The sequence below is a fragment of the Dipteris shenzhenensis genome, chromosome 20 (assembly GCF_047967505.1).
Source record: "Dipteris shenzhenensis isolate YYH24624 ecotype China chromosome 20, Dip_SZ_1.0, whole genome shotgun sequence".
Classification (NCBI taxonomy): domain Eukaryota; kingdom Viridiplantae; phylum Streptophyta; class Polypodiopsida; order Gleicheniales; family Dipteridaceae; genus Dipteris; species Dipteris shenzhenensis.
Genome location: NC_141615.1, coordinates 30,474,312 through 30,487,996, shown reverse-complemented (window position 1 = coordinate 30,487,996; position 13,685 = coordinate 30,474,312). Strand labels below are relative to the sequence as shown.

At 46.3% G+C, this 13,685-nt stretch overlaps 1 protein-coding gene across 4 annotated transcripts in view; it reads right to left on the bottom strand.

The window, feature by feature from the left end:
• RAD51D (DNA repair RAD51-like protein) overlaps nucleotides 1–13,685 on the bottom strand; it is a 158,796-nt gene that overhangs the window by 38,071 nt on the left and 107,040 nt on the right. Inside the window, exon 9 of one of the 4 annotated variants that reach the window (XM_087391947.1) lies at nucleotides 4,357–4,464. The exons of the other annotated variants lie outside the window; for them this stretch is intronic. Coding sequence (XP_087248073.1) covers nucleotides 4,444–4,464 — 21 coding nt within the window. The 3' untranslated portion in view covers nucleotides 4,357–4,443. Of the gene's footprint in view, nucleotides 1–4,356; nucleotides 4,465–13,685 lie in introns of those variants that run through there. 4 annotated transcript variants of the gene reach the window in all.

Below are 13,685 nucleotides of genomic sequence, written 5' to 3'. Positions count from 1 at the left end.
CCATGCCCCACTCCATGAAACCTATAATCCTGATAGGCTCAAAGGCAACCTCTAAAAGAATATCATCACAAAATCTGGTTAAGTCTGCCTCCCGAATGAACATCAAAGACTAGGGTATCCTCATGTGCATCCAACAAGGCAATAACCTTTTTCGATGCAATGTTTTCAAAATTGCTCTACAGCAAATTTGCTAAAGTGCTTCTGGAAGATACTCTAGAAATCCCACACGAATAGAAAGATCACTCTTTTCTTTTGGCTTTCTATCCATGGTGGGATTACAGTGAACCTTTGGAGATCCAGATTTGGAGCCGACCCTACTTGCCCTCGTTGCCTCTCTACTTTGGAGACGATTCAGCATTGCTTATGGGATTGCAGACAGGCGAGGATGATTTGGATAGGGGTAGCCAAGATTTTTAGTCACTTTGCCCACTCCCCATTCTTTATGACATGGGGCTCAGTGGCTTGGCTTTCTCTTACGAGGCCTCAGGTCTTCTATGAGAGACTTGACTCTTTTCGGGCCATTTCGATTCGACGTCATCGAGTTGAGTCCTGTTCTCTGGATGTGGTACCACACCTTCCTTTTGCAACTGTACATGCCTCTGTGGATACCTCTTGGGAGATTTTGGCGAGCATGGCAACCTGGCATATCTGGAGAGCCAGATGCACAAAGACATTGGAGGGAACTCGGGTTCATCCCTCGCACACATTGGCTAGTATCTGGATAGACTATCTGGATAGACACCATACATAACTTGATGGCCGTATGGACGAGTATGCAGGGAGACTCCCGTGCAGCCTCAGCTAGGAGGGCTTCTTTCTTCAGGGAATGGAAGGATTCTAGCTTTGGTTGTATTCCACCTCATATTGAGGGGGTTTATTTATCCTCATGATTTCATGATGTATTTCGCTTTGAGCTTGCTCTGGGTTTTTTCTCTTACTTAATATAAGTCTCTTTCTTGGGGAAAAAAAAAATTGCTTTGCAAAAGTGCTTAGCAGGCAAAGAGCTAGCACCCTGGCTGAGTATGTTAATCTACAATCTTTACAACAATGGAGCTGCTACCCCATAGTTCTCCCACCAACAAACGGAGGAAACTTCTATCATCCGCATTTGAGACGAGTCATCCTAACATCATCTCTCATCCTTGCACCACCTCTATATCTGTTTATTGCCCTTTCCCTTGATAATTTTCTAGATTTAAAAAAAACGCTATAGCCTCAAAAGGTGAATAATGTTGCATCCGCTGAGAAGTCACAACTACTATTGACAACTCCTTCCTCCAACCATACAAATCGTCTAAGCTTTGAATTTTCTCGATCATCATGTCTAACCATTCAAACACCTTCCCAATGCAAGGGTCGTACCCATCAAGAAGCCTCAACATAATGAGAATAGGCTTTGTGACATGAAGCAATATGCCAACATCATCCCAAAAAATGTCATTTTGAAAAATAGATTTAAGTCTCTCAGCCCATGTAGAATTACGTTCACGCCATTCATTCCACTCAAAAGAAACAACGAGGTGCCTCCAATAAGTTTTCAGCTTATAAAGCCGCTTCAACATCATGAAATTATAAGCAAAGCGTGTGTCAAAACACTTCCAGAGATTTTTGGGGATAGCTTTAGAGTGATGAACGTAACAACTTTATTATCTACCTTAATGGGAGGAGACAAGAAGCTGCTGCATTGGATGGCGATAAGAGTAGAGGCATTGTGCGCAAGCTGCTGCACCTAACGAATAGGACACTACGGTAGACGAGGAAGAAGGTTGAGTGCTGATGAACATGGAGGGTGCAAGAGACGTTGATGCATTTAAGGAAGGCATTCCCGTGGGGCATAACGAAGGGATAAGGCTTGATGCAAGAAGACAACATCGCCCACGACGCTTTGATGAGAGTGCGGAGTTCACAGTTCCACTTCTCATCAGACTGTGGCATTCACCAGCTGGCACACATAGACTCTCTTATAGACCATTCCACCCATGGCAACAATTTTGTATCTTGAAATGTTGAACTTATTGCCTTAAAACACCGCTAGGTCCTTGCCCATGGTTGAGAAGGTTTCAGCACTCTCTATCAATTACACGCTAACTCGATAGGTATTCTTGGTAAAAAGGAGCAATTGCCATTGATATAGCAAGCAAACTTACCAATGTCTTTCCAAACATGCAGGGAGTGGAAGTAATATGAGAATTTATCCTCAAGAATCTTCTATGTTGTCCTCTTGGAGTTCTCACCATTGAAAACCGACTCAATAACATTGCTTGCACCCACAACTCAATGGCCTCAATACATATGTTAGCCAACCTCTTTGTTGAATTTTCCTTCCTTGATTTGTCAATATAGCTCTACTTATGGATGAGTGGATAAATCTTGTACAACAAATGGATATCTCCTCCCAAATAGTAAGACAAAAATAGATGCACAAACAGAATGCATGCTAGTACACATTGAAGAACCTATCGCACATGTGCCTAGGGGTGCTTGACCTCGAGGATCAAGAGTCAGCAGTTGTTTCCCAATACTATCCAATCTCTCTACAAGTGCTTATAAATGTACTGGATCTGTTGTTGGCACTCAAAGACAGACACTTTGCCTCTTAATTATTTAACTTGTCCTAGCTTGTCTAAGAGGAGAGGGAGGGGAGTTTGCCTCAATACATATGGCCCATTCACATCACTTCTCTACAACAGACAAGCTGGACTGTTAACCATCTTCTACGTTTTTTAGCCCATGATCAAAACATCCTTGGATCTTATGTAGTCAGGACTTCGATTTTTCTTTCAATCATACGGTCGTGCTTTGAACCTGATACACTAGCTAGACTTATAACACCCAGTCACGATGCATAAATTTTTGCCTCACGATCAACAAAGTTCATTTACGTATTGCATTGCAGAAAATACTCACTGCAGGTCGCCAAATTCCTCATCTCATTGTGGCCTTAACCAACAAGCCAAATCTTTGTATCTAACAGTTTTTTTACAAGAAAGAAAATGCTCTCGTTAATAAAAACAACCCAAAAAAGATACAGTCGCTGGTGCAGATTCTTCATATTCAAATAGCTCTTCCTTTTGCAGATTTGGTTCACAAATCAAACGAGAAGAGCTCCTCCTTCTACAAATCTTCTTCGCTATTCAACTGCTCCACAAACATTTGTCGCCATCCACACACAGAAATGGTCACATGCCACCCAAGAGAAAACACCGCGAGTCCGCATAAGCCAAAGACAGCAGGAAAAGAACTACAGGAAGCTGCAAAAGAAGAAACGAAGGAAAGGAGGAGCAGAGTTGAAGAACAGCGGGCAGACGGGCTTGGAGAGGAGAGCTGGAGAAACTTGTTGTGGTGGTCAATAGGCGCCCAAAAGATAGGCGACCTCTTACGGAAGCTCTGGTGATGAGAAGCGTTGAAGCCCACGATCAAAAACATCCACTGCTGCACTGCAGCTTAATCCTGAAAATATAGGAGCCGTAGCTCGATGACGTCTGTCTCCAGAGACCTCCGTGATCATGCATATAGCTTCGCAGTTTGGTTAATATGAGCCTTCTCAAGCCTTACGTATACTCAGAAGCTCAGCATGCACACTACTGTCCTAGAATAACGATCGTGACTTGCCTCCTCCATTTCTACATCTTTCCTCAAAGAACTGCTCTCTCCGCCCTCGTTTTCTCACACTCACGTAGTCTCCTTGCTCTTTTGCAGATCTGCTGCAAGACTGACTCTTCTGGTCACCAACTTCCTTCCTCGCGGAAATAGAACTATTGCTTATGGCGCAGCCAGAAAGCTCTTACGATCTTAGGTGGAAAAAAATCCTCACAGTATTAAAGCTGAGAAGAGTAATCATTTAAGATTACCGCGACCATTTTGAACCTTTTAACAATCTAGTGGCAAACAATAAACTCACACAGAAAAATCAGTTACTCTTGTCGACTCTTGCATTTAAGCAACAAAAATCAACCGGAACACAAGATGGTCAGCTTCGTGACCCCTGAACCAACACTTCAACTAATGTGGGCAATCCCCATCATAACTGAGTTGAGCAAAACGCTCATGAAACCAGACCAACTGCCCTCTTCACCTTCAAGATGAGCACGAAGATGGTTGTGAACCAATCCCACCACCCTTCATATAGAGATCCAACTAGTAGTTCCATTAACCCACGTCCTTCCTTTTCCATGCAAAACCTTGGCCATTGATTGGCTCTTTCCATCAACTAATGAGAACTAGACCTTTTTCTTACTTTCCACCTTCCTTTATGGTCCTCTACTTTTTGTTATTGCCATGCAAAGTACTCCTTACCTGTAGTCTCCTTGAGAAAAGTACCAGTCCTTCTTTAGTGACTTGGTGACCACTCCTTCCATCACCCATTCCATGTGCCAGTGCAAGGTCCAACGTCCAAGGTCCATAGGTCATCTAATCATCACTTTGGTCGCAAAGTTATTGTCATCATCTCCTACAATCAGGGTTCTTCATACAAGCGCATAGTTATTTTAAAATATATGTTCAATACAAAAATCATCCCAAAAAAAATAGAGAGGGCCAATGTCATGATATTTTCTAACTACTATCTTCTATCCTATCCATGCTAGCTACATTTGCGCCTATTAGTGATACTGCCTTCTACACGTGAGTGCTCTTATTTGTGATTTACATAGCATTTCTTATCTGATACAAAAAATACCAGTCGCACATAAAATTCCTATCAATGAGTTGCAATAGCTCAAGAAGGACGTAGAGATTGAATGCTCTACCACGTTGCTCGCACGCATCTTCAGGTCTCACCCTTCTAGATCCCAAGCAAAAGACTGGATGCTTGCAGCTCTCCCCCCAAACCTCACTCCACGATTGTTAGATGTTCGTCTTCTAGGAGAACTCACAATGGACCATGTTCTGATCCAGTGCTCGGATGGTTCCTTTTTTCGCTAGAGAGTAGAGATTACAGGCAGGCAGGACCAGTACAAAATATGCAAGATCATCGAACACATTGCTAGGGATTGCCCAAGGAAGAAGAAAAGGCCCAAGAAGCCCTCTAGTACAGCTACCACCCCACAGCCTCGACAGGGGGGTGGTATAGGTCCAACACCTGCTCCTCGGCCTCGACAGGGGGGTGGTACAGGTCCAACACTTGCTCCTTGGTCTCGACAGGGGGCTGGTGCAGGTCTAGCACTTGCTCCTCGACCTCCACATGGTGGTCCTCCTCAGGATGGTGGTATAGCTCCTACTCACCAGAGTGCTTCTCCACTAAGCACTCCTTTGATACCGCCATCTTCTACCTCAGGTGCCTCTCGACCTTCTATCTCAGGGGCACCCGACGCATACCAATGGGTTTCGATTCATGTGCAGACTCCTCCTTCAGCTCACAAGGATACACTAGGAGACTCCGCTTCACCTTGGGCTATCCCTCCAATCTCACCTCACACAGTCCGAGACGCTTCAGCTACGACCTCCTACCCGGTTGCAGCTTCTTCCCTAGAACTAGAGGTGCCAGACACTCTCCTAAAGGCATAGAGGTCTCTGCGGCTAGGCAAACATAGGATCGAGAGCAGTCCTCACTTCCTCCCTTGGATAGGGGGAAGGGGATGGTTTACACTATTGATCCTTTTCCCTCAGAAGGAATCCTTCGCACTCCAGTGTCTGGCCTGATTCACAGGAACTCATTTTCAGCTTTGGCAGATGCTTCAGATTTCCCAAAGGAAGAGTTTGTGCCCTCTACTTTTGGTGAGCCAGTGATTGGGTATCCTGTTGACAGGGCTTCTTCGTCAGGTGGCAGGGTTCTTCCCTTGTTGATTTTCCGCTACTTGGTTCTATTCCTCGCTCCTTGAGCAAGAGGTCTTCCCCTGTTGAGGGGTTTGTTTCCGCCACTAGGTCGGGTAAGGTGTTCCACTCTACATCCTCCCGTCGATGAGGATTATTAGCTGGAACATACAAGGCCTAGGTGGCGTCCCACATTGCCGCCGTAGACAGTTGATCCGGGATCAGCTTCATCAAGGTGTTACTGGGGGTTCCATTGATATCTTATTTATTCAGGAGCACAAACTGGATTCTAGAGATTATGCCAAGTCAAGCAAGTTGCTTTCTGGCCATACATTTTGGTCGCCTGCCTTGGGCACTAGCGGCGGCACTACTTCAGTTTCGCAGTCGGTTCTCCCCTCACTTATTGGACACGGAATCATTATTCCCTCTAGGGCTCAGTACATTATTCTCTTGATTGGAGGGCGTAAGGTTGGTTTCCTTAACCTGTATGCCTCCAACATTAGAGGAGAACGTGTCATTATGTGGAAGGATTTGCTCTCCTGGGCCCCCATTGTGGATTCATGGTGACACATGAGATAGAATGGATGCTAGATAAGTTATTTGGCAGAGAATCCCCTTGGTGGTAAAACCGACATGCATGTTTTGCTTCATGCACCCTTCACCAATACAGAATTCAGAACTGCACTTTCAGCCCTTCACAAGGGCAAGTACCCAGGTTCGGATGGCCTCACCCTTTCTTTTTTCATTGCATTTTAGGATATGATTGGAGACTACATTACATCAGCCCTGCAGGGCATTTGGAACTTTGGTGAGATGCCCGGGGCGCTCACAGAGGGTCTCATCCACCTTATCCCAAAAGGAGGTTGCAGAAATTTAGTGTTCCAGTGGAGGTCTATCACACTTTTGGGGACATGTTACAAGATTCTGCCCTAGGCAATCAGCCTCCAATTGTAGCCCCTTCTCCTAGATCTTATTCATGACACTCAGACGGGATTTGTGCACGGCAGAAGTATTTTTGATAACATTTTCTCTTTTTGGGAAGCTTCAGAGTGGGCCATGCAGAGCGGCTAGAATCTAGCCATTCTACTCTTGGATTTTGAGAAAGCTTATGACAGAGTAGATTGGGGTTTTTTGGAGGGCACCCTTCTACGTTTTGGGTTTACTCTTGCTTGCATCAAAGGTGTTTCCTCTTTGTACAGATCAGCCCACAGCCAAGTACTTATTGGTGGGGTAAGGGGTGAGAGATTTCACATTTCCAAATGAGTCCGTCAGGGATGTCCCCTTGCTTCTTTTCTTTTCTTGTTCGTGGCTAAAGCTATGAGTATCTATGTTAGATCTCAAGCTAGCTTCTTTAGGCTGAGACCTCCCATGAGAAGGGAAGACGAGCTGCTTGACATTGAGTTCGCAGATGACACAATAGTTTACTTGGATGCCACACCACAGACGCTCACTTCTTTCAGGATACCATTGGATTTATTTTCCTTGGCGATGGAGACGCAGATAAATTGGCATAAATGCAATGGCTTTTGGATCAGTGATGAGGACACTCCAGTTTGGGGGCTTCACATAGGATTCACTGAAATTTTCTTTGGAGTGGGCTTGATCGCATAGCAGATGCGTTAGACAGTGTGGCTTGGGAGACCCTCATCCTCCCTACATAGGAAAGGGGTCTCAATATTATTGATCCAGATTTACAGTGCAGAGCTTTACTCTACAAGATGGTGGTGCGGGGACTTATGCCAAGGCAAGAGCCGTGAAAGGCATTTCTAATTAGCAGCATACAGACGTGCACACCTTCTTCAGGAGGAGACTAAATGAGCAATATTAGGTGGATTTTCACCACAACACACCTCAGATCACCTTCGTCCCCTCTCATGGTTGCCATACTGAAAGCATGGGCCAGTTTCACGAGCACTCTTCGGCGGATTCCTCCTTCCTCTCCTGAAGAGATTGATAGGCAACCGATTATGTGGAATGACAGTATATTGGATGATCATGGCAGGCCACTTGGCGCCTCACTCTACATGCAGTGATCCAGGTGGGAGAGGGGACCCACATCATCTTTGGGGTCATGGAAAGCTTTCCGCAAGCTTCCAAAGGAGACCAAATCTCAGTTGACAGGACATCTCAGAGGAAGTGCAAGGAGGATCTTGCAGATTGAGGCAGCCCTTCCAGCGGATTGGATAGACACAGATGATGTGCCACTCACTTGCTCCACTTGGGCAAGTACTTTTACGAGAGGCGGTGTTCCTCTTTAGGTTTTGGCCTTTCGAGATGCACATGAGGATGCTTTAGTTCTTAGTGTGCATGATGGTGGCGGATTGCTCAAGTCCACAAAGGACATCTTGCTTGAGTCTGCTTTTCAACCTATCAGGGTTGTAGGGCTTTTGGTGCAGGGATCAGATTCAGAGTGGTTTCTCAATCCACACCCCCGGCTGCTCTCCACCCGATCTTGGAGGCTTTGGCTCTACGGGAGAGTTTCCATTAGGTATTTGCAGTGGGATCCTAGAGAGTGGAAGTGAATTGACGCAGGCCATCGAGAGAAGAGCATTCCCTTCTTTTGTTACACGGTCAGTAATGCCAAGAGATTCCAGCTCAGTAGTAGAGGTTGGAGACCTTGCAGATTTCCTCATTGGGAGACATTTGATATCACTGCGGATTTGCAGAGGTGCTTCTGGAAGAGACTCTGGAAATCCCACAGGAATAGAAAGATCACTCTCTTCTTTTGGCTTTCTATCCATGGTGAGATTGCAGTGAACCTTTGGAGATCCAGGTTCGGAGCCGACCCTACTTGCTCTCGTTGCCTCTCTGCTTCGGAGACTATTCAGCATTGCTTATGGGATTGCAGACAGGCGAGGATGATTTGGATGGGGGTAGCCAGGATTTTCAGTCACTTTGCTTACTCCCCATTCTTTATGACATGGGGCTCAGTGGCTTGGCTTTCTCTTATAAGGCCTCAGGTATTCTATGAGAGACTTTACTCCTCTCGCGCCATTTTGATTCGACATCTTCAAGTTGAGTCCTGTTCGTTGGATGTGATACCACACCATCCTTTTGCAGCTGTACATGCCTCTATGGATACCTCTTGGGATATTCTAGCGAGCATAGGATCCTGGCATATCTGGAGAGCCAGATGCGTAGAGGCATTGAAGGGAACTCAGGTTCATCCCTCGCACACATTGGCTAGTATCTGGATAGACACCGTACATACTTTGATGGCCGTATGGACGAGTATGCAGGGAGACTCCTGCGCAACCTCAGCTAGGAGGGCTTCTTTCTTCAAGGAATGGAAATATTCTCCTTTCTTCTCTGAGACTCCTACAGGGTTGAGGTGGCACTTTCAGCCTCAGCCTTGGTTGTTTTCCACCTCACTTTGAGGGGGTTTATTTATCCTCATGAGTTCATGATGTATTCCGCTTAGAGCTTGCTCTCGCGGGTTTTTTCTCTTGCTTAATAGAAGTCAGTTTCTTGAAAAACATATTTATATATATATATCAAATTTGGGAGATTAAGCATTTATTAGCAGTCGATCCACAAAATATTTCAGTGCGTAACATTGTGGAATATCATTTTACTTCAAAGATTTGAATGAAGAGAAACTGAAATGTAAAATCTTGCTTGAGAAAATATGAACACGAGATTAAGGGGCCAAGGCATCCCCCCCCCGGGTCCCCCTCCCGGTCCAACCCTTATCAAAGCTCTTTATTACAATGATATAAGTTTCAAACACGAGACTAAACTAAGGACTCAAACACTAGCATGAACTATGTACAAGGCATGAAAATGAAGCTCAAGGCTGAGCAGTAAGTCTACATCCATAAATAGTGCCTCAAACAATAGCCTAGCTAGAGTGCTCCACGCTCCAAGGGCACTCCAATCCTGAGGAAAGATGCCTGCACAATTACCACTGCTTTCACACATCAGTAAAACTCAGCTAATGCTTTGGAAAAGAGATTCTGATTTAGCATAATTGCGTGGTTCCAGTTCCATGATGCAACTTCAAAAGATATGCAGACACAATGTCAAAACTTGCTATATTTTGCGTTGAAAATTGAGTATAGTTGTTGGGAAACACTACAGTTCCACATCAGGAGGGGCCTTCAGATCCACCAGCCCCAGTCACTTTGGTCTCTGACCCCTTGGTTTCTGACCATGAGGGGACTACAGGTACTTCTTTCCCTAGACTGTTTCTGCCACAGTCAGGACAACCGAGAAAGTGCAAGCGCAGATGAGGGCTCCCGATTCCTCTTCACCCCAGCCACAGGCCTCCTCAACCCCCAGCTCCAGTTCTGATGATAGAGGCCTGGCAGGTCCTTCTCCTCCATCTTCCACGAGTGCAGGTCTTCTTCGCACTCCTCGGCCAGACTTGCTTATCAGGAATTCTTTTTCGGCACTGGCAGATTCGGTGACTTTCATGGATGATGAGGAGTTTGTGCCCTCCACCTTAGCAGTCCCGGTCATTGGGATTCCTTCTGACAGGGCCTCCCTTTCAGCAAGTGTGGGGATCCTTTCACCTGTTGAGTTTCCTGCCCTCAGCAGGAGTGTTTCGGCCCAGGGGAAGCTGGTCTCCTCTACTAGGTCGCGTAAGCCTTTCCATCCAGCATCCTCTTGTGAATGAGGATAGTCAGCTGGAACATACACGGCCTAGGCAGAGTTCCACACCGTCGCCGTAGGCAGCTGCTTCATCCAGGCGTCACTGGAGGTGCTATTGATATCCTTATCCACGAACACAAGCTGCATGCCAGTGATTGCTCTAAGTCTGGCAAACTGCTTTCAAGACATACCTTCTGGTCGCCTGCTATGGGCACAACGGGAGGTACTTGCATTTCGGTCTCCCTTTCTATTCTCCCCTTGGTTGCTGGTCATGGTATTATCTCCCCTTCTAGAGCTCAATGGATCATTATTTTGATTGGAGGGCGTAAGATTGGTCTTCTCAATCTTTATGCTCCCAACAACAGAGGGGAGCGGATCTCCTTTTGGAAGGAGTTACTCTCTTAGGCCCCCATTGCAGATTCTTGGATCATGGGTGGCGACTTCAACATGGTTGAGTTGCCTTCAGACAAGAAGGGAGGCAGACAGGGTGGAATTCATTCTTTGGAGAGGGCAGCCTGGGATGCCTTCCTCTTTCAGTTCAGTGGCTGAGACACTTGGTTGGATGATGCCTTTCATATTATGCCACAGTCACTCCTGTACTCTTGGTCGAACAGGAGAATACACATGCCCATCCATGCACGGATTGACAGATTTTATGTAGACGATTGGGCACTTGACAGAGGAGGATCTGTATGCATTTCTACTGGGGTTTCCACCTCAGATCATTTTCCAGTGGTGTTGCAGATTCTTAAGCCTCATCGGATAGGATGCTCTGCCAGTGTCAGGATTCCGGATGCTTATGCAGAGGAGAGCCTCACGGAGGATATTTTACAGATTTGGGTTTCTCACATATAGGATGGAGCTGTCCATCCATCTCAGGTAGCTGCAGCCTTATCCAAAATTAGTGACTATTATCATTCAATCGCTGATTCTAGGAGACGTGAGATTCTCAGATGTGAGATTGGTATACGCCAGCAGTTAGCGTCCCTTCAGAGGGAAGAGCAGAAGAGACCCACAGATGCTTGGATTTAGGAGCGCCTTGCTACAGCAAGGGCTCATTTGCAGACATTGTTGGATCAGAGAGCAGAGTATGCCTTTCATGCACGGAAATCCTTTTGGATTCAGATGGGTGGCAGGGTCAACAAACACTTTTTCTCTACTCATGGGCCCAGACATAGTAGAGATAGTGTTTCGCAGCTTGTTGACTCAGACGGGGTGTTACAGTCAAATCCTGATGTTGTCAGGCGTGTAGCTTCAGATTTTTTTGCATCCCTTCTTACTGCAGATCCAGGCACACAGGCCATTGATGATGCCAGAGAGGTTATTTGGTAGTGTATCCCTGTATTGGTGAAGGATGAGATGTATGTTTCTCTGGATGCACCTTTCACCAATGCAGAATTCAAGACTGCATTACTTGCCCTTCACAAGGGCAAGTGCCCAGGTTCAGATGGACTTACCCCCTCCTTTTTTAATACTTTTTGGGAGCAGATTGGTGATCACATTACATCAGCCCTGCAGAGCATGTGGGACTCTGGTGAGATGCCGGACTCACTTACAGATGGTCTCATTCATCTCATCCCAAAGGGGGGTAATAGGAATCTTGTGTCTCAATGGAGACCCATCACTCTTTTGGGCACTTTTTACAAGATTCTGGCGAAAGCCATCAGTCTGCGGCTACAGGTTTCTCTTCCAGATTTGATTCATGACACGCAGACAGGGTTTGTGTATGGCAGAAGTATTTTTGATAATATTTTCTCATTTTGGGAGGCCTCAAAATGGGCCATGCAGAGCTGCCAGAGATTGGCCATTCTACTCTTGGACTTTGAGAAAGCTTACGATAGAGTAGACTGGGATTTTTTAGAGGGTACTCTATCTCGCTTTGGTTTTTCAGATGCATGGATTAGAGGAGTATCCTCTCTCTACAGATCAGCCCATAGCCAGTTGCTCAATTGGGGGGTAAGAGAGGACAGGTTTCAGATTTCCAGACCCGTCCGCCAGGGATGTCCTCTTGCCCCGTTTCTTTTTCTGTTTGTGGCGGAAGCTATGAGTATCTACATTAGATCTCAAGCTGATATTTATGGGCTGAGGCTTCCTATCTGCCGGGAAGAAGAGCTCCTGGATAGTGAGTTGGCAGATGACACGGCTGTTTTTTTGGATGCCTCCCCCAGGACACTCACTTCCTTCCGGACAGCCTTGGATTTGTTTTGCACGGCTGCAGGTGCACACATTAATTGGCATAAATCCATTGGTTTTCACTTGGGTACAGAGGGGCGTCTCCGTCAGATATTTGGGCTGCCAGGTTGGGGTGGGCATCTCTCCCTCACAACAGTTTGCTCCGGTGTTGGAAAGCATCAGAAGAAAGCTCCTTTTCTAGAGCTCAGCCAAACTTGACTTGGCCTCCAGGGTGGTGGTGGTTAACCAGGTTCTTCTAGCCACAGCATGGTTTGTATGCTCTTGTTGGTGCCACTCTAGGGATTGTATCACTCAGCTTAAGAGGCCTGTACGAAACTTTTATGGAGTGGTCTAGATGGCACAACTGATGCTACAGCCAGGGTGGCTTGGGAGACCTTGATTCTTCCTACAAGAGAAGGGGGTTTGAATATCATCGACCCAGATCTACATTGCAGAGCTTTACTCTGCAAGTTCGTTGTGAGAGGGCTTATGCCAGGACAAGAGCCTTGGAAGGATTTTTTAATCAGATGCATATAGTCTCGCACACCCACTCAGGAGAGGATTGGACACACAGTACTAGATGGGTTTTCACCACAGCCCACCTCAGGTCTCCCTCTTCCCCTCTTATGGTTGCTATCTTGAAAGCATGGGCCAGCTTCAGGAGTACTCTTCGCACGATTCCCCCATCCACCCGTGAAGAGATTGAAAGGCATCCTATCATGTGGAATGACAGGATTTTGGATGAGCTTGGCAGAGCACTTGGAGCTTCTCCTTACATGCAGTGGCCAAGATGGGAGAGGGGCCCTGCATCTACAGTGGGAGCATCGAAAGCCTTCAGGAAGCTTCCTGCAGACCAACAGGCCCAGATGGTTCTTCATCTCAGAGGGAGTGCAGGGAGAGTCCAACAGATTGATGCAGCCTTGCCCTTGGATTGGGTGGACACAGATGACATGCCTATTACTTGCTCCACCTGGATGGGGGCATTTTCCAGATTGGGAGTTCCTTTACATGTGATTGCTTTTCTTGACCCACATGAGGATGCCTTAGTATTTGATGTTTCTTCGGAGGGCAAGCTGTCCAGATCCACAGACGATATCTTGTTGGAGGTACCGTTTCAGCTAGTCAAGATAGTGGGCTTCATGGAGCATGGCTCTCTTTCACAGTGGTAC